The sequence below is a fragment of the Rhea pennata genome, chromosome 17, assembly GCF_028389875.1.
Source record: "Rhea pennata isolate bPtePen1 chromosome 17, bPtePen1.pri, whole genome shotgun sequence".
Classification (NCBI taxonomy): domain Eukaryota; kingdom Metazoa; phylum Chordata; class Aves; order Rheiformes; family Rheidae; genus Rhea; species Rhea pennata.
In genome coordinates this window covers 5,852,885-5,874,174 of record NC_084679.1, presented here as the reverse complement: position 1 = coordinate 5,874,174, position 21,290 = coordinate 5,852,885, and the positions used below count along the sequence as shown (strand labels likewise).

At 44.2% G+C, this 21,290-nt stretch overlaps 1 protein-coding gene across 1 annotated transcript in view; it reads left to right on the top strand.

The window, feature by feature from the left end:
• The window catches only part of TMEM132D (transmembrane protein 132D), a 261,108-nt gene extending 240,561 nt beyond the window's left edge, over nucleotides 1-20,547 (top strand). The window contains exons 6-9 of the mRNA XM_062590102.1: nucleotides 12,485-12,690; nucleotides 13,884-14,157; nucleotides 15,868-16,059; nucleotides 19,106-20,547. Of these exons, the coding sequence (XP_062446086.1) occupies nucleotides 12,485-12,690; nucleotides 13,884-14,157; nucleotides 15,868-16,059; nucleotides 19,106-20,287 (1,854 nt within the window). The 3' untranslated portion in view covers nucleotides 20,288-20,547. The remainder of the gene's footprint in view (nucleotides 1-12,484; nucleotides 12,691-13,883; nucleotides 14,158-15,867; nucleotides 16,060-19,105) is intronic.
• The last annotated feature ends 743 nt before the right edge of the window (nucleotides 20,548-21,290 follow it).

Sequence of the window (21,290 nt, the reverse complement as noted above, 5' to 3'; positions counted from 1 at the left end):
CTAGTGTCAGAAAGAGGAACAAATCTTGAAGATTGTTTGAAGTGTCCTATCACCAAGATGGAAACTATCCATGTAGCTCCAACTTCTGAAGGCTGTCATTGCTAAACACATTTAATCTCCGTTTCCTGATGCCAAAGTGACTGAAATGCGATGCACTTGCTCAGGATGGCATGGAAGTTACAGAAGTAAGTTTGGCAGCATTAGGTCATTCTGCTATTAGTGCTGGCTGAGAGATGGCTTAACTTAAGGAGTTGCCAGCAGGTCTCTGCCTGTGGGGCACTGAAGTGTGAGAGCACTGAAAAGTTCAAACTCTCTCCTCTCCTTTCATCTTGGCCTTCTCTTCTCCCAGCAGTGTCTTTTCATTCACTTCTCCTGTGTGGCTCTCACCTCCTTTAAGTCTGGGGAGGTCTGATTTCATACTTGGCTTAGGTCAGATCAGTTCTCAGTGGTGTCCCTAATTAAAATTTATGTATACCCCACTACCCTTTAGAAGGAAATTAAAAGAGCAGGACACCTCTGGTTGGAGGGCGGAAGTGCAGGGCCTTTAGGGTAAAATCAAAGCTTACCGGAGTGAAAGCAAAGTCGGCGGTTTAGATGAGATCCTTGGGCAGAAGTATTGCATCTTTAATGCTCCCAGCCCTCAGGTTGCCTTACGAAGTAGAAAGCGCTGTTGTCCCCATTTAACAGCTGGAAAATGGCAATACTAAAGACTGAACCTTGAACACCTAATCTCCCAGAAGCAGAGATGTGGCATGCCTGTGATGTCTCTGCTGTGCCACGGCATGAGGGGCAGAGCTGCCCGGGCTACTGGGTCTGCTCAGCGCTGGACGCTATGGAGGAAAGCATGAGGCTGGGGAGGCAGCATGGTTTCCGTCATGGAAGGAGAAGCTCCTCACCAGAGCTACTGCTTTCAGTGCCTGTCTGGCTTAGCCAGCTGGGAAAAATCCATGGCCCTCGCAGCCTGACCAACTCCTTGAGATGCGTGGCTGGGAAGGCCCAGCCCAGGGACAAGCTGTAAGGGGTCTTCCCACTTCTCCAGGACTGCCCTGCCCCTCCTCCCGCCTTCCCTCCAGTGTGGCTCTTTTCATCAAAAACACAGCCCAAACTTCATAATCTATCTCCAAAAGTCGAAACGTCCTTTCTGAGGCTTTGGTAACCACCAGTTGCTGCAGCATGTGTTGCATAATTAGAACTGACAATCCCTCTCTAGAGATTTCTTGGAAGCTGGAAAAATGAGAGTGTTGTCAAAAAAATCGCAGTGCTTCTAGTGCGTGTGGTGCAGTGATGGAGATGAAAGATGAGTGATTCCAAGGAGGCAGAGAATATATCAGCCCAGTGCCTGTTTCTAACTAGTTCAGCAATCTAAAACCATCTATGAGGATTTACATTTCTCTTATAGCCTTAAAGAAAATGTATTTTATACTGGCTTCTCTGTTTCTCCCTCTTCACTCAACCAAACCAACAGCCAGTTTCATAGCAGTCATGCTTAAAGCCACAATAATGGTGGTAATTTCTTTTGCATCAATTGATGCAAAAGATTTTTTATATTTTATTAATTTTTCAGTTTGTTAGTCATCTTCCATAAAATGATGAAAGCCCTTTAAATAGGACCATATTGTTTCTAACAGAATAAAAACAAATTTCATTGGAGGCAGTGTTGAATCATAATTCAAATAGAAATCTTAGTGCTGAGTAATAGATACAAATCTCAGAAAAGGATTTTAAACTTTTGCAGGCAGACGGTGACTTCAGTGATGTTTAGCGCTCCCATTTCAGGGCGGAACTGGTCAGCTGGAGTGGTAGGGATTTCTCTTCAGGGGTTGTCCAAAAGATCTATTTGTAACAGCTGTCATCGTGGCTGGCGCTTTGGGACCTGATCTGGGGACTTCCTGAATCAGGAGTGAGATCAGTGAGCTAAATCCCGCGCCTTGCCCAGCCCTGGGAACTCGCCGCCTGCGCAGCCGGGCGTGCGGAGGAGCTGCGATCCGCGCGCCGCGGCACATCGTGCGTGCTTCACTCCCATCCCACCTACGCCCCCAAAGCTGCCTGGGCGCGACAATCGCTTGAATTTGCTCATCGAGTAGAGTTTTCCCTTGCAGTTTTACAATTTATCAAAAATGACCTGGGAAGGATAGATGAGAAATGACTGGGAGTGTGGCTCAGGGTAATGAGGAGAAAAATAGGAGTTCTTTAGAATGACAGACTTGTTAACATAATTGTAATATATGTGACAGCAGTGCCAAAAAAGAAAACTCAACATAGCCAATGAAAATACCATATTGCACAAATAATGTAGAGATTTAGACAATCCATACCCTACAGCCACCCATGAGATGGCAGAGCATGGGTATCGCCCAAAGGCAAAAAAGTTACCATGGCTACTGAAGCGGCGAGAAATCTGTGAAGGTGGCAGGAGCGTGTGTGCTCAGGATACGAAAAGCCCCCTCCAGTAGCAGGGCAGCGTGAGACCAGGGGTGTAAGAGCCACTGGCCACCAGTGGGGGGATCAAACAATAAGTAAAATTCTCTTTCCCTTCTCTGATGAGAGCTCATGTCTTATGGAGGGAGTGTCACTAGCTGGGTATTGGGGGTCTGATCTCCTCTGTGACTATTAAGTGTTGCTACAATATGTTAATGAAACATTTTTAGGAGGAGAAAGTGTTTGGATTTATGGGTTGGCAAAGGGGAATGATTTCCATGTTGCAGAGCCCATGCCTTACCGAGTAGCCTGTTGCAAGGCCACAGCAAAGCAGGACATGGATCCCCCAAATGGTGATGACACTGAGAATACCAGATATGCGTAGCCTGAGCAAGGATAGAAAGTTCAGAGATGTCTCCGTTTGGGATGAACCAGGAGATCTAGCATGTACGAAAGGAACATTTCCCGAATTTGGAAATGCTAAGTTGCAGTCCTGCTGTGCTACTACAGCATCTCCAGCTTGGGAGGCAAGGCAAGGCTTGGTCTCCCTAGGGGGACAACCAGCTTGCTGTAGTAAGCTGGGGGGATCTGGGGAGGCTGCACCCTCCATGGGTACCACAGAGGAGAAACTTCTTGTTCATAAAGGGAAATCTTTTCTAATAGAGAGCTTTTGCTTTTGTGTAGAACAAGCAGTATTCGAGGGGAATATTTCTTTCAGTATTGATCTTCCAGCTACTTTTCTGTTGTTCTAACAGGCAAATGAGAATAACACACACTTTCTGTGGCCAGTAGTCTGGTAGGGCACAAAACACATACCTGGTAAATTCGTCCTAATATAGATTTCTTGCTTAGTATAGTACAAAGCATTGTAAAATCAATTAAGTGTTATGGTAGGCAACAGAACTGGGTTTGGTCATCTGCGAATCAGAGAAATACAGTGGCAAAATTTGCGTGCCTTCTGCTGAGCCATGTGCTGGGACGCTTGTGGGGCAGAAAGGAGCTGGCAGACGTTGCAGGTGGCTCTAGACGAGAGGAGCATAGCATATCCTGGGTATGGCAGTTAGACATGTTATGCACACTTAGTTTTACTGTTGCGGAAAATATGGACAAAACCAGAGTTACTGACTGCAGGTGAATGCCCGCGCTGGCAGACCCGGCGGGCGGCGAGAGCAGCGGCGGGGGGGAGCACCGCCGTCCCGTTGCGGCTGGGCAGCAGCACAGTGGGCAGAGAGCAGCAAGAGCAGTGGGAGCCGTTTGGTTTCTCCTCGCTCTGCCTCTTCTGTGCCAAGCAGAGGGTCGCGTGCTTTGGGTGGCCGCGACTGACTGCTGCCTCCTGGCAGTGGTGGGAAAAGCGAAGGACAGTCTTCTAGCAACAGAGAAATTTTAGGCAATGGCAAGATGTGCTCCTGTAGCCCTAGCACCTGAGCTCTTTCTTGTTTCTTATAGATTAAGCTGTGCAAAAGCCCTGTAAAACAAGGGAGCAGTATCCTCACCTTATAAATGCATCACAGGGAGATTAAAGCACAGATTCTTAAAGAGATTTAGCCACCAAGCATCTCTTGGGTTCGGTGGGAGTTACCTCTTTAATAGCCTTGAGAATCCAATCCAAATAAATTAAAAACTGTCATCCAAGAAGTGTGTGACAGAGTTGGGAATTAATCCCAAAAGGTTGTGCCTTCACCTTCCTTCCTGCAGATGAGCACGGCATGATTCATTTCTCTAAAGATACTACAGATTTCATGAGGTGTTTGGACTTCAGTTGAGCAGAGTTTCGTTGTAATGGTTTTGTTTTGATCCAGGCCCCTGTTGATTACAGCTTATTGGAGAAACTTTGACAAAACATATTGTGTCAGAATTGGAAGTTCTGAAGTGCTTCACCAAATTATGCTAATTTCCCTGGAATTTCATCTCTGAAAGGGGAAAAAAAAAGAAAGGCAGGGTAGCAGGTTCCCCTCGTGTCAAAGAAACATCTTGTTTTGACATTTCCAAAATGAAATGTTTTGATTTGTCATTTTGAAATAATGTTTTGTTTGAAGGAATGCTATTTTTACATAACTTTTTGCATTTGAAATTGAGATGAAACTGAATTTCGCGACCCAAAATTGAAACCCAATGCAAGTGTCTTGAAAGCCCTCCTGAAATGAAACATTAGTTCTCCATGCAGCTCTACTGCCAGTCCCAGGGAAGGGGACCCTGCAACAGCAGCAATGTGCCACCACCATGTGGCTCCTGGCTCGCCTGAGCACAGTGGCTCAGTGGGGACAAGAAGCCCTTTGCAGACTGCAAGTGGCCCGTATGCATGTACTAAATCATGGGTGAGAACAGCATGTAAGAGTGTCCACAAATGACTGTCATCTGCTCTTCTCTCGTTGTGTCCTGGAAAAATGCATATATTCTGTGAAAAATCCACTGCATTTGACTGCTCTTAGTAGTGGAAATGGCTGCAAAATTAACATTGGAGGGAAAAAATCCGCTGGAATGAATTCAGATCTTGATTTAAAAAAACAAAAGGTGATTCCTCAGGAGAGACTTTTAATGAGGGGGGTTTCAGTTAGTTACACTGACACACTGCAAACACTATGTCAGATCGCTAAGGCTCACAAAGGAAGAAGTGTTAAACTTGCAACTAGAATTGGATGTTTGCCCAGAATTGTGAGTCCTTTTAAAATGTGCCATTACATATTTCACTCAGGTATATTTTGCTGAGGATAATGGATTGATGTTTGCTACAAAGCTATAGAGCAAAATAAAATTTTCTTAGAAATTAATTGGCATCAGTTTTCACAGTCAATATCTCCTGTAATGTGCTTCAGGTGGATTAGTGCAGTAAGAAAGTTACTAGAGCACCATTTTTCTCCTGCATAGGTCTCTGCTTATATCTGTTCGTTGCTAAACTTGCTGTAGAGCAGGGCTAGGTGGGCTTGGGGCATGATCCCATGGAGCTGCATGGCAGGAAAGCAGCCCTAACGACCTCAGGAACTCAGGAAGGTGCTTGTCTCTGGGTACAAAGCAGATACGGTGGTGGATCTCAGTAGCTTTTGGAGTCTTGCTGTTACAGCAGGAAAACCAACATGGAAAAACACAGACACTTTGAAAGTGTGGAGCTTCAAAATCCAGAGCACCCTTTGGTTTTTCTGTGTCTGCAGACTCCAGGTGAGGCACTTGACACCACCTCTAACAGAGGCACAATCTTGCTGCACAGAGCAGGGAATCAGCTGTGAAGGCGATGACCAAGTGAAAAAGCATCATGAGCACAGCTGGAAATTTACTTACTTTGAAGGGATATTTTCAGATTTTGGCAAGTATTTCAAAACTTATGGCCAAAACTCCAAATATTTAAAATTAAGAAGACCTTAGGCAGTGTAAATCCCCCAGTATGGGGATAGTTGTTAAGGTGATGCTAAATTTAAAATCTAACTGGAATCAAATCACTAGGTCTCAGGCAAAGTCATTCTTCCTTCCCTAGCTGTGGGAAGAAGGGGCTTCCCTAGCTTCCTTCCCAGCTTGGGACATTAACTCCACCCAATGTGCAAGTCGTTGAACAATTGTGGAACAGGATGAGCATACCTAAACTTGACATGATGCCTGTTGGCCACTACTGTTTCCTTCTGGATGAGAAAGTTTTCTCTTATCTGCAACACAGGAGGCGCTTTGGCCATTCCTCAGGAGCAGCTATTTGGTGGTTGTTCCCAGTTCCAGCAGGATCCAGGGTGGTTGAGAGATCTGCTACTGCAGATCTGTGGCTGGTGATTTCATATCCTCTGGGTTCTCGCAGAATCCCAAAGCAGGACAGGTCTCTTCTCCACCGTACTGGAGGGTGCATCTGCCCCCTGCACTGCACCTTCATTATAAGCATTTGTCTCGCATAATTTCAGGCTGGAGTCGGTTAGCACAGTAACGAATCTCACCGCAACACTGCGGGTTAAGCACGGGTGATTAGAGGTAACTCCACCTCCCCTGAGTCATTTATAAGTGATTTACAGAGCTAATAATGGCCTCATCCTTTCATACTTTGGTACACAGCTTGTGTTCTGGAGTCTTTTATAGCTCAAACAAGCAGTTTTTGCTTATTTATTTCCCTCCTTATTCATTTTTAATGGTTATAAGAGACTCTCCCATTCTTCTTCTGACAGCAGTGATTTAGGCAGGATTCATTAGCATAACTTACGTTACTAAATATCACCATTTATGCGGGTAGACCAAGGCAAGTGTGTGCAGTGCTAAATCAGCAGAGATCCCATAAGCCTGCCAGGGCTGTGTTTGAAGTGTGCATTACAAACAGAGCATGTTTGCATGGAAAGGGATCACTTACGGAAGCGTGGATTAGGGGTAGAGCCCCAGAATGTTCCCAAAACACAGATTCTTATGTGGAAATATCAGAGGGTTGCTTTCCTAATTGGCCATCCTTGAAATGTCTGAACGAGGAACTTTGTAACTGTTCTAGGTACATCTTATTTTCAAAGACTTAATAGCTGTGATTTTGTAAGAGCTCCAGCAGAATTACTGTAGAAGAAAAGCAGTTTCTTGTAAGGTTTTCACCATTATCCCCTAGGAAATTAATAATGATGGGGAGGGGGGAACAATGTGTTCCAGATATTTCTGAGGACTAGCAGTGAAATGTCAGTACCTCATCTGGAAATTGTGATGCCCATTCCTTCCTTCCCATTAGATCTTTGGCATGTCTTCAGCCCAAACGTAGCACAGGGCATGTGGGACCAAATGAAGAGTTAGCTGCACAAAGTCTCATAGCTCTTGCAAAAGGATAATGTAAAATGCTTTTAGGAAAGGGATGGGACCGCTGCTCCCTGGAGCACTGGGTGCAGGTGGCCAGGGCAATAGGAATCACATGCACCTAGGAGGGCCCTTCCTCTTCTTTCTGTTCTTTTCCCAGGCTGGCTGAAGTCCTGCTACTCTAAGCTACAAAGGGCTTAGTGTTTTCTTCCTCAGCAAACTGTGAAATGAACAAAAATTTCACAGAAATTAATAAATTCTGATTTCTCTTGCTTGTGATCAAACCTGAAGAGCATACAGACTATGGGGGGACTCTGAGGGGAGTGCTGGCAGGTGAGTTTTGGGATGCCTGGTGTGTAGAGCTGCCCTTGAGGTTGAGGAATGAATATCCACAGTGAGGATTTTGTGGTAGGGAGCAGCACTGACTTGGCTCTGTTCTCATTTCGGACTTTAGGGCCAAAGATTCAAATTCACTGCAATGCTGAGCACATTTGAAATATTCCACTCTGCACATTTTGCAGCCCTGATGATTGAACTCAACATCCAGCTTGCCAGAAGCCGTGTGTGTAGGATGTGCACGGTGCGCTTACAAATCTCATTGCTAATTCTGTGCCATGCTGGCAATAAGGGACCTCTAACCTCTGCCGCCCTGGCTCGCTGCGATTAGGTTATCTGCGTGCGACTCAGACGAAGCTTTCTTAGTTGTTCACCCATGTCGGAAAAAGAGGTGGAGCTGCAGGAGCCAAATGAAACCCAAAGTACTTCTATATCCTACCAAGTTCACGCCTAAAAAAGCCGTTCAAGCCCCAGTTGCCTCAAGAGATAAAAGTTTCCTGTATTGAGAGAGTTTCTGGAGCATCTTGCACTAACTATAGCCTCCCTTAATTAATGGAAGGCAGCTCAGCATCCTTGTGTGAAAAGCCCTGGTGACACAAAGCCCAGAAAGGCTTTAGCAAGGGAGCACAGCACCAGAAGGATTTAATGGCATTATAATGTCCTTGTGTTACAGTGCCACAACACACAGAGATGTATTCCAGGAGTACATTAGCAGTAAAAGAAAATGTACTTTTTCTCTCTCAAGCCCTTTTCACCTCTACTGAAAAACAGGTTTGCCATCCCTGAGAGATCAAAACTCAAAGGCAAGAGAAAAGGAAAAGGAGATATGGGTGGAGGTCCCAAGGTTTTGGGAAAAAAAAAATACTGTTTTGCCCTGCAACTCCCTCACCATGCTTCAGTTCCTTTGCAGTTCATCTTACTTTTCATAACGCTTTTTTGGAGATCTGTCTGCTTTGGGACCGAGCTCTGGTAACCTCATAATCCCCCTTAATGACGGTCCGGGGAGCAGCGGGCTCGAGCGGCGCAGGCCCTCTCGTTCGTTCGCGCGTGCATCGCGGGCCCGTGGCCAGGGGTACGTGCGTTCACTCCGTTGGTGCGTCTCGTAGACCTGCGCCGGGGCCGTCTCCGCCGTGTGCGCACCGCAGCAGGGGAAAGGCGGAGGGGAGTTCAAGGCTGCTTGGCAGCCCGAGGAGCTGAAATCCCTTGCAGACTGCGGAGGAGCCCGGCAGGCTCAGGAAGGCCGGCGGCAGCCTCCGGGGCAGCCGCCTGCTCCGCTCCCTCGCGCGCCTCTTTGCTTGCCGTGCACGCGCTCGTCCTGGGGAGGCTCGGCTGAGGCTCGGCAAACTCATTCCACAAAATACACATGACTCATTTCCAAGACATGGCTTAGAAAACTCAGCCTCAAAAGAGGCAGAGAAGCTTGACATTTTTTCTTTCTCTACAGTTTTTTGCTCCTTCTCCAGCGCCGCAAGATGAATGGGTCGGATGTGTCTGCAGTAACAGCAGCCTGGCTACTCGGCCTTTCTATTGATGACCTGTTTCTGAATGTCCTGGCCTGATTTATGAAAATGTACTGTATTTTGCACCGTGTTTTGATGTTGCTCTGTTAGGACTGCATGCAAACTGCAGCAGAACAGCGATGCTTATTCATTCAAACAGTGAAGGGCTGGCTGGGAACTGAATGATCTCATAGTTATTGCTGTCCTGGCCGGCAGAAAGGGAAACGGGAGGGAACGGCTATCCCTAGCCTACTCGTTTTTCCCTGCCTGTCAGTTTGTTTTGTAAATCATAATCTTGAAAGTACAAGGTCGTAGTATTTCTTTAATCATTCATGTAGGAGGTTTTAAGGCTGGATTTTTTAAAAAACTCTCTCTCTATAATAACCTCTGATAAACTTGGAACTGAACTCTGTTTGCCTGCCAACTTTTGTTTTTCTTGCTATTGCATGAGTATTAATGAATTTAAAATCTGAGAGCCTGATTTTCTTCTCTTACTAATGGTATTCAAAAGCCTTGCTGCAGGGTGCAGGGTGTGGGAGAGGCCGGGGTCTGCAGGGAGCAGGACCCTGGGGCTCCGCACTGTGCGAGCAGAGGCTGCCGTGGCTTGCAGAGATCCCCCAGCTGTGATCTCTGTGCTGCAAGGTATAAAAGTTTGCCTTTTGCCTTAAACCATGAGCAAAGTTTCAATCCTAGGTTGACCACTCATGGGAACACTTAATTGCCTAATGTGTTAATTAGCTAAGAAACATGAGTGCTAGGTGGTGCTAGCAAGAAGCAAAGGCAGTGAGGAAGCGGTGCTGGAAGCTGTTAACCCAGCTCCATGGTAAAGAAGAAAATCGTCTGCAGGCCGTTCGCCTGTAAGCGGTGTCCAGCCTGCAGAGCACAAGGGCACGTGAAGACCCTCAGGCCATTCAGGTCCCAGGCAGAGTTTTTCCCTTGGGGACACCTTGTCTCACACTTTGCCTGCTGCCTCCCAGGTGAAAACCAGCACTTTGAGACACTGCCCGGTTTTCCTTCTCGCCAGCATCCCAGGTAAAAGAGAAATGTAGAAAGCAGCAGGCAGAGCTTATTAGCACATAGAAGAGTTGTCTCGTTTCAGAACAGCACTTAAAATACAGAAAGACAACAGGGGTAAGTGCAGTGCCAGCAAGGAAGAGAAGATTTTTGCTCACAGAGGCAAGGCGAAATGAGGTGAGAGAAGAAGCAGCCGTACCAGGCAGTGTCTGGCGGGCTTCTGACTTCCCACCCGTCAGACCCGTTGTTAGATGTTGCGGGTGGGCAGTGTGATATAGTTTTTGCCCTGAAAGTATCATGCTCACTTTACTGTGCCTTTTGCACAGATGCAGGGGCAAGGCCTGCTCTCCCCCTGCTTTTTCTGAGTTGACGGTGTCCCTGCATGCGTGGAAAGCAGATGTGCCTCTCCCCGAAGGGGACGTACCCATGCCTCTGGCCTTCCCTCTAGCCATTTATACAGGCACACGTGCAGCATGCAGTTTCTCCCAGAGTTTTGCACGGTCTCATCATCTTCAGCTCAGGCCAGTTTCAATCAGCATTATGATAGATATAGATATTACTTTAGTGATAAGGGCTCCAGGCAGAGCCAGGACTCCTCTGCACTCAGGTGCCTGCTGGGTGGGAGTCCCTTTCCTAGAGTTACTTTCTCCCATGCTTCAAGTGCTCTCGGCAGCTCTGGGTTTTTCTTGCTGTACAGCACAATGAGGCTGGATCCTGATAGGAGTTGTTAACAGCTACTGTAAAACATGCTAACATGAGAATATCCCTAAAAACATAATTCTGCCTGTAAATAAACTCATTATTTTCCTGCTGAAACCACTAGCAACTCTAAGAACTTGACCTTAAAACAATACACATTGCTTGCCAGAGAGTGCAAGAGTAGTGATAACCTTTCAAAGTTCGTGGTACGTTACCTAGGCTCAGACAAGCAAGGATGGAAATGGATTTGCTATGGAACTGTCTGCAAGTGGCTTTGTTGTTGTTTAAAGATAATAATATTAGGAATGCAAATTATCCCACAAAAGCTGGTGATATTTAAATGTGATTTAAATTCATTTAGCATTTAAACAGAAAAGTAGAAAATGGCATTAAATTGAGATGAGGATGAGACTGCGCATTCTGGAGTCAGAAATATTAAATATAGCTGCAGAATGGAATAGAAGGGCTGGCTGGTAATGGACTGCAAAAAGAGTTCAGGGTTTTAATAGATTATTCCTTCAGCTCATCAGCACCATAAAGTGGTAGTTAATAAATTATTTGACGTGTACATTTATTCATATATTTTAACTAGCTGTAGCGAACAGGTCCTGTCAGCTCACCTAGATGCTTGCAATAGCTGCTAAATTGTTTGAGTGAGATTTAGTAACTCTCAGCAATATTGATGTCGAGAGATGCAGGTAATAAATAAAGTGACATCAGGACTAACTAGAGAAGAACATTGTGTAAGACTTTTCTCAGGCTTGCAGCAGAGATGATGTGTTTGGCCCTAAAGAGCACCACTGGGCAATGAGTTCTTCCCCTGTGATTAGTTTTGGTATGGCCACCACTTCCCCAGCACCCATAACAGGACTCCTGCAGAACTGTTCATCTGATAAATCAATGGCATTGAAAGCATTGAGCTGCCATACTTATTAAATACAAAAAAAGTAGCAGCAGAACTGCATTGTAAGCTCCTCAAGCCAGTCCTGACCTCTCCTCCATTTACCGAGAAAGAAGATTCCCAGAATTATTTTGTTGAGGACTGGGACAAGCTTTCTTCTTCCAGGAGAAAATGATATAAAAAGTCAAGAAACTGCCCAAATGCTTGCACAGAGGCATCTTCAGCCTCCCCACAAAGTCCTAACCAAGGAATCATGAGCTTGGCTTCGTATCTTTTTTGAAAGGGTCTCTCCTACAAACCTGCTGTTCCCATTTAGGAGTGCGCCTCATTGCAAGCCAGGGGGGCAAGGCTCTGCCAACCAAGCCGCATGTCCCCCAGCAGCCTGTCACCAGTCTGCTGCAGCAGTTCGTGTTGACTAGAGAAATTTGCTCCCCTTACAGAATTACATACAGAGGCAGTTATCTTTCTCCGCATGTACACGCTGTATTCCTTGGGCTGCACACAAAGTAGAGGAGGACGACAGGACAGTCTGGCTGAGCTCTGGGGAGAGGAATCCTGTCCCAGTGCTGTTGCGCTGGGACTGGGCGATGCGAAACAGCCATCATAGAGCAGGAGCGAAAATTTAAGACAAAAGGGAGTTGTTCTTTTATCTTTGATTATATTGGAAATGTTTACAGCAGGAAAAGCCTGCCTTTTAAAATGATGCCAAATTATACAGGCTATCAAGGGCACATCAGGCACTTGTCTTGTTATTCCTAGTTATCCTTTGAACGTGGAGCTAGTTTAAACCTAAATCCTCTCTCTTCCTCCCTCTCACTTTCCCAGCATGTCGTGTACTTCATAATTTTGTGAAGAGATTCGTTAATTTTTTTTTCTCTTTTTTCAGGTTTCTGACAGATGTGACTATGTCTTCGTCAACGGGAAGGAAATGAAAGGCAAAGTGAATGTCATAGTTAATTTTACTTACCAGCATCTGAGTGCCCCTTTAGAAATGACAGTCTGGGTTCCTCGTCTCCCACTGCAGATAGAGGTCTCTGACACAGAACTAAATCAGATCAAGGGGTGGAGAGTCCCCATCGTCTCTAATAAGAGGTAGGTTTCATTAGAGAATGTTCATTCTGGGTTGTGCACTTGCCAAAGACCTGTCAGGGCCAGTGCAACTGAACACACTCATTTGGCCTTAATGCAATTCCAGTGTAAATTTGAAGGTCACTAGACATTTATTCAATAGGCTGCTGCAGTGGACTTATGAAGGAAATGGAAACCACAGATTGCATGATCCTGCATTGGAAATCAATTTCCTTTTATAGTGCTAGTGACTTAGATGAAAAGGGCCCACTGGTCAAGGTAGGCAGGGTCAGCCTTGGGGGCAGCAGGAAGACACCAACAAGAACCAGGTCTGGCAAGGCTGGCTGGGCTCTGACCTGGTTCACAGATCCTATCAGTTAATTTACTCATTGTTAAAGGTCACAGTTGGTACATATTTATTCCCTATTTTTAGTACTGTATGGTGCAGTGACCCTGGTCAGAGTGTCTTAGAGTCAAGGCATTGCTACATCAGGGCTTTAAGTATCGTCTGCACCTGCAGGTGCATGGCATGTGAAGGATGGGGCATAGGATGGATGCAATCAGATCTAGACCGTCTGTATTTGTTGATAACATTATTAAAACCCAGAAGAACAAATGGATAACAGAGGCTCTTTCTATTCCAACCTACCTGTGAACGCATCATTTATTACCAGGTCTCAGTTAGTATCACAGCAAAATACAGGGATTTCAAGGACTGCCCCTGAATGCCATACAGAAAGGGATGTGTATGCAGATGCAGACAGAGGAGATTTCCATGGCAACACTGACATGTATATGCAAGTGGCTCATGTGGATTTGGTCAGCTGCAAATATCCAGAATGAAAAAAGCATGAAGGTCCTGAAAGTAAGGACTTAACACAGAAAAATCATCAGAGATTTGGAGAGGACAGTGAGATAGAGAAACTAGCAAGCCAGTTGGTGATGTTAACTGCTAAGCTGTTTTGGAAAGCCAGGCAGCCTAAAGACCTGTTATTAATAAGGGAAACAGGATAAAAGTGGGAAAACTGGAAGGTTTCAAAAATGCTCTGAAAGCTGTAGCTTCAGTGTTGGGGCACAACCTTGTAGACCAACAGAAGGGGAGACTAGCCACTTGATTCACCAACCAGGCTGCAGACTTCTGTCAGCAAGAGCTGTCCTGTTGCAAGCTCTCTGAGCCTCAGTTTCTCATAATTTTTTGACTCTTGATGTCCTACCAGACCTGCCAGAGATAGTGATGATGAAGAAGAGGACGAACGGAGGGGAAGAGGCTGCACCCTTCAGTACCAACACGCGATGGTGCGAGTCCTCACGCAGTTTGTAGCTGAAGCCTCAGACCCTGGCGGCCAGCTGAGTTATTTGCTGGGTTCTGACTGGCAGATTGACATCACCGACCTGGTGAGTGACTTCATGCAGGTGGAGGAGCCACGAATCGCTAAGCTGCAGGATGGACAGGTTTTGATTGGGCAGGACCTTGGAATGACGACAATTCAGGTAGGGAAAAGGCATGACTCGCTCCCTTTGCTCCCTTAACCCCCCCACCTTGGGAACCGAGGTGTTGATCAAGTACAGCAGCTTCTTTCCATAGCAGTGGAAATGAGAGCCATGAATTTTGGAATGGAGCAGAGCTTCAGCAAGGACTGGAGCACACAGGAGTGATGAGCTTTTCTTCCTGTCTTGTGCCCTGAAGTATGTAAATTGCAGTTTTAATAAATTTAGCCCGACTTATGTAATCAGAGAAGCTCTTTCTGATTGTATTTGTCCAAGGCCATTTCTGAAACTGGAGCCAGTATAGGGGCTAGCACAAGGAATGCAGTTAGTGAAATAGCTTAGTCTTGTCAAAGACTATGTTAACAGAACAGAGTATTATGGTCAATATTAACTAGTGCGTGCTGGGGGAACTGAGATGGGAATATGATTCCCATAGGATCAAAACCCTGCTAGTCTTGCAAATTCAAGGATTGTTACAAAATATAAACATTAGTGTACAGTTCAGAATATGCACAAAAGAGTAATAGTCCCTGGCACTTGAAGAATGACGTTAAAAGACTGATTGATTAGTGAGAGCTAGGTTGTATTCTAGGGGTGCAGATAGTGGCTTCATCAGTTTCAGCCAATATGGCCAAGCATTTACCACCACACACGCCACTGCATATGTGGCTATGCCTCAGTATCCCCATCCAAAGCAACTTGCCTAAACCTGTGCGTTGTGGCTATGCCAGCTTTTCAAATATATTCCCTACGGGCATATGGACAAATACTGGCCTAGAAAATGGGGTCCCAGAAAAAAGAGATCAACCCAGCGATACCACAATGCAGAAAACATGTTAAAAAGCACTGGAACAGGAAAAAAAAATCAAGCTCTCCAAGCTTGTTCATGATCTCAAACAGTCAAATGAAAAAAAGACAACCGCACTTTTTAATCACACGGGTTGCCAGGTCTGGAGAAATGAGATTCCAAGATTATGACTTTCTACAAAATCTGTAAAAGATTTTATAAATGACCTTCCAAAGCTCTGGGACTTGTAATGCTCCCTCTAATGCACATAAAAATCTGAGTGAATGTGAAAAGAAAATTCCAAGGGAAAGAACCAAGAGCAAGGTATATTTCAAAGGATATCTTCTGTAAACTGCTTCAAAAATACTCTGTGCCCCATATGCATCATTAAATTCAACTTGCTTGTAAATGCACGTCTTTGGAAGTCATGTATCAATGCACTGATTCCATACATTTTTTTAACCAAAGCAAGCTTTCTTTGCCAGTTTTGTGTACAGTATCATGAGTGTTTTCTCTACCAAACTATTAGCCTTTCTTTCTGCAGGATAGGAATGAATGCCATTCATTCTATGGGTTGTATATGAATACACAGCTTACATGAGATATATATACACTATCTAAAACATGACCATGAGAAAAAATAGCATTTCACAGTAAAATTACATTTCTAAATAGTTCATGCACCCGAGACAAGTGTGATCAGCTTATCACAGATGTGAAAATCATAGCTGATTAGAATTACATTGGTAAAAGATGCTTTAAGCACCTCATTGATGCTGAAGACTTATAAAATACGACTAGCCATTTGTGATTAATAAATGTATTTCTGCCTCTTAAAAACAGATACCACTTATATGCATTACAGTTCCATGTAGCCATTTTGGATATGCAAAAGGTCTGTTGCTGACTTTGATTTTTCTTTTCAGATATTGTCCCCCCTTTCAGATGCTATCTTGGCTGAGAAGACAGTGACAGTTCTGGATGAGAAGGTGACAATAACTGACCTGGGAGTGCAGCTGGTAACTGGATTGTCACTTTCTCTGCAGCTCAGTCCAGGAAGCAATAAGGCCATCTTCGCTACTGCAGTAGCACAAGAACTGCTCCAGTCTCCAAAACAGGTAGCATTGCCCTCGTGTGTACTCTGGTACTGTGTATTCTGGTGCTCTGATTCACTACACAGCCTTACAAGATCAGGTAGACTTTTTTTAATAGTGTGCTAATAAAACATTTTCTTTATAGGCAGTTGTGTCTGAAGGCCATCAGGTGCCCTAATAAAAAAACAAAGATCTCACAAAAATGGCAATATGTGTATACAGCCTGAGTCTATGAGTCAACAAATTAATATGCCCCATCTCTCTTGGCTGCATCCCGTAAATAAGATGAAGTCCTACACACAGCTCAATGACATGTCATAAATAAGCAACAGCACACACACACACACACCTGCCCACCCAGTGCCTACCAGATCAGAGTCATTACTATCTAGGTTGCTGAGTCCCGCTTTGCATGAGACAGCTGTTTTGCATAGTGCCAAACTCTTTTTCATTTAGTTACTTTCTGTAAGCATTTTAGAAGTTGGGAAACATCTCATTCCTTCTGATTCAAAACCGGAATATGAATCAGAATCATTGACTCATTTCATGATTCATAATTTCATAAACCAAGATTTTTTTTTCTGTTACTCTTAGCTCCTTTTTGCAGGGATAACTGCCATATCATGTTCCCTTCATCTTCATAGGTTGCCCTCTCATGATAAATCTTAACTTGTGCCTGAGGAGAACTGCAGTCTCCTCTCCATTGTTCATTAACTCTGTTCCTGCCTTTGCCCTGGGGTTACTCCATGAGCAATATGAGACTCCCCCTGTTCTTTCTTCTGATGCTAGGAGTAGTTAAGTCAAACTTTGCACTGCTCAGGTTCTCACAGATTTGAAATCCTTATGCTGGGACATCTGCACACTGGTGCTGTCCCTCTGTGCAATTACCAAGGGCTTTTGGACTTTGCTGTGTTTCCATCAGTTCCTGCTTGATATTTGTCCTTGTGCTCTCATCTACATTTGAAATTAAAACTGTTTTTCCAACCCAAATGAATCAGTCAGGAACTTACATCAAGGATGCACTGGGTGCTTAATCCTTATACATAGTCTGAACTTTAAAGGTAAATGATCAGGACATACACATTTGAAATCTGGTCAACTGTTGAGATGTTTTAATTGGGATGAGGGATGAGAAATAACATAGAACTGCAGTTTCATAAGATGATAAAAATCAGGCCTCTGTAGTCTTCCAAGAGGTAAGAAATCTATGCCACACGGCTAGAAGTAGGGCCAATGAGCCTTACTGCCATTGCTGATATGGGGAGTTAAACAAACTACCTTGAAATCAGCCCCCAAGCTGGGTTTGATGGCATTTAGTCCCAGCATAGTGCCCAGCTGTGACATTTTGGACTCCAGAAATGGAGTCTGCATGAATCTCTCTCAGGATACCAGGCTACAACTGGAACCCCGTCAAACCTGTATTAAACCAGTGAGGAAGATGCACATCCTCCAGCCCTCAAGGATTGACTCAGCTTTGATAAGCATCTGATTCCTTCCATTGCTTAGCACACAATTTTCAGAGCACAATCCCTATCAGCAGAGCAATGCAAAATTATTAAATGATTATGCAGGTTTAAGCAGCACAGTGGGAGGATGAGAGCTGATGACATAAATTCTATGCAGCCTTCAAGAAACATCCAAAGATTAATAAACACAAAGCCGATATTTATAACAGTGTCAGCGAAGTCTTAGGGCTCAGTCCTGAAATAGAGACGCAGGCAAATCTCCCACCGAAGCCCTGGAAGCTTTATGGCTGTAAGGATTTCAGAATCAGGCCAGCAGATTATGCAGAATACAATCCCAAAAGACAGGAGGCCTGTCCTTTGTGATCTGACCAGGTGAACCACTATGTGGTAAAAATGACCTGAAAGTAATGATTAATATTCTTTTCATGCATGTTGAGTTAAAATGTAAACCCAGTTTGTTTGAAACTTAATTTATTTAAGGAAACAAGGCTTGTATAATCACACTTTCTGCAAGTGTGGTTGTATGTTTTTCTGTCTGTCAGGCTGCCCTGCAGAGCAGTGCAATCCCTACTCTGACCAGACAAGAGTTCACTTCATTTTAGACACAGGAGAAGCCACTCATCTCACCAGGGTCAGCTTTCTGCGGTGTCTAATAAAGTGCAAATATCCTAGTGAGTCACAGCAAGTCAGATTGTCAGAAGCATGAATTTGATTCCAGTGGAGCTATCTCAGTTTTGCCTGCAAACAGTTTATGGGTGAATGCCAAGAACTTTTCAGGTAGCATGTAAAGTTTTGATAGCCATTTGAGAGTCCTTAGAGGGCCTGATTTTCAGAAACTGGTATGCACATGTTCTCTGAAATCTAAGAATTCTTTAAAATGTCTCAAGTTAAAAACCAAAAGGCAAATTTCCGGAAATGCTGCACCCATACACATGTGCACATCTAGAATTAGTGCTCAGCTCTGGCCCCTTTGTAGTCAGTACATTTCCATGGACTCTGAAGTATACAAGGTTGTGTTGCTGTGATGCAAAATTAAGCTTCATTGTTGTCTTGCTTTCAACTGCAAGCAAGCATGAAAATTACCCTGGCCATTTTCTAAAAAAGCAACCAATCTGTTTCCTCTGTTTGTACAAAACAGTTATTTCATTTGAGAGAGAGAAATCCAAGACGAAAGGCATGGAGTCATGTATGGGTCTATTTGCTGTATTATTTTTCAACATGCATTGCGTGTAACAAGAGGAGACTTTGTATTTTAAGCAGTTAAGAAATAATGTAATTTATTTTTTTTCATTTAAATATACAACAGTAAATGATCTCAATAGCTGGTAATGCCTTTTGACATGCAATTTATTATGGTACTGAAGTAGATTTTGCAGAGCCCAGGGGACACAGCTCCTTTTAGCACCTTTGGGAAAACAAATCTTATTATCAATGAGTGTTCTAAACTAGCATTTCTTCTATCTTCTTGGCAAGAAGATGCTCTGCCTTTTTATTTATTTTCTGGCTATTAATAGCATATGGGTCTTGTGGGGAGGTGGGAATAGACCAGGACAGAACATATTTCCTTCAGTGCTTATTCTGTATATTTGTTTTATATAAAATAGGAAGCAGCCATCAGCTGCTGGATCCAGTTCAGTGATGGCTCTGTCATGCCCCTGGATATTTATGACTCCAAAGACTTCTCCTTGTCAGCTACATCTCTGGATGAGAAAGTGGTCTCCATTCACCATGACCCTAAATTCAAGTGGCCTGTGATTGCTGCAGAGACAGAAGGCCAGGGGACACTGGTGAAGGTGGAGATGGTGATCAGTGAATCATGCCAGAAATCCAAAAGGAAGAGCATCCTGGCTGTTGGGAGTGGTAGCATTAAAGTCAAGTTTGGGCAGAGTGATGCCAACCCTAACATCAGTGATAGCAAATACAGAGGTGCTGGGGTCCACCTAGAAAATCATGCCAGTGACCGGCGTCAGAAAACCACATTGCAGGAAAGAGCTGGGCCAGATGGCCAGTATTATAGCTCTTCAGTGGGCCAAGAGGAAGGCAAATGGGCCACCACTCAAAAGTCTATTTTAAGTAAAAAGGAAGACAGAGAAAGCCTCCTGGATGATGACAGTCATCTGCAGAACATCCCACTAGATTTCACAAGCTTCCCTGCACAGGTAGATCTGCCAAGAAACAATGGAGACTTGGAAGAAAATGACCTAGTCCAGACTGCCAGGGGACTCAGTGATCTGGAGATAGGAATGTATGCTCTGCTGGGAGTCTTTTGCCTGGCAATTCTGGTCTTCCTTATCAATTGTGTCACTTTTGCTTTGAAGTACAGACACAAACAAGTTCCCTTTGAAGAGCAAGAGGGTATGAGCCACTCTCATGACTGGGTTGGGCTGAGCAACAGGACAGAACTTCTGGAGAATCACATAAACTTCTCGTCCCAACAAGATGAACGTATCACAGCCATTGACAGAGGAGTGGAGTATGAAGAGAGCAAATATCTCCTCAACACAAATGCCCCAAAAAATATTAATGGACAAGCTTTTAGATCTACTGAGTCCACATTCACTGAAGGGAAAGAACAGAAAAGTGAACCAGCTACTTCTCCTACCTCTAAGAGGAAACGAGTTAAATTCACCACTTTTACCACCATCTCCTCTGATGATGGGTGTCCAGCTGTCAACTCAATCTTGATGAGCAGTGAGGATGATATTAAATGGGTCTGCCAGGATATGGACCTGGGGGAATGCAAAGAACTAAAAAACTATATGGAGAAATTACATGAAAACGTGTAATGAGACACAAAAGACCTTTTTTGTTTGGTTTGTTTGTTTGTTTGTTTTTCACTCACCTTCTGCCTTTAATTTTGGGTAGTGGGGCAAAATGTTGCATTGATAAGAAGAATCAGCTGGTGGATAATAACTCAATGGAGCCCCAAGAAGCCACCCAAAAGCAGCTGGGAGAGCAGAGATCCTGGGCAGCTCTTACAATTCAAATCTTCTCCGTGCTCAGAGATGGAAGTGAGAGATGTATGAGGTTTTCTGATGCATGGTAACATGGGAAAAAAAAAAAAAAAAAAAAAAAAAAAACTTGGCAAAATAATAAGATCTCTTCTCTGAGCTTTCCCAGGAAATCAATAAATATAACAAACTCCAGTGCAGTTTGGATATTACAAAGTTCACACAGCTCTACTTTTCAATATTGCAAGCTTTGGTTAAAAGCAAAAAATTGGTCTCAGAATAAATAGATCAACGAAGAAAGCATGTCATTTAAACCACATGCAGAGAATATCTATCCAAGAACATTAATTTAAAGCTGACAAAACTCACAATGTGAGCAGAGCAGCTACCATAGCTGCAAAGTTGTGAGTTTTCCAAAGAATCTTGAGGGGAAAAAGGAGTAACTGGGCTGTTCACAAACCAGCATGTTTGCCTCCCAAGCACTGAGAATGGATACACATATACAGTTAAAACTGAAACTCTCTTTTTAAGTAGACGCCAAGGTAATAAACTTTGCCAGCCAATTTTCAGTATTTCTTAATTTGTAAAATAGGAGAAGATATAATCTATACTGAGAATACCACTTGTGTAAAGGAAGGTCTGTTTTGGAACATTTGAGAGAACCAAGCTATTTTTAAAAGCCCACTTTCTTTGATTGTCCTGTTTCAAATTTGTATTCCCAGCATTTCCTTGGAGCACTCCCTGTTGGGTAGCCTAAGGGCACCTGCTAGCCTAAGTCAGCTTGGGAAGCACGGTGGCTGCTTCCTTCCTTTCCCTACTCATCACACTCGCTTCTCCA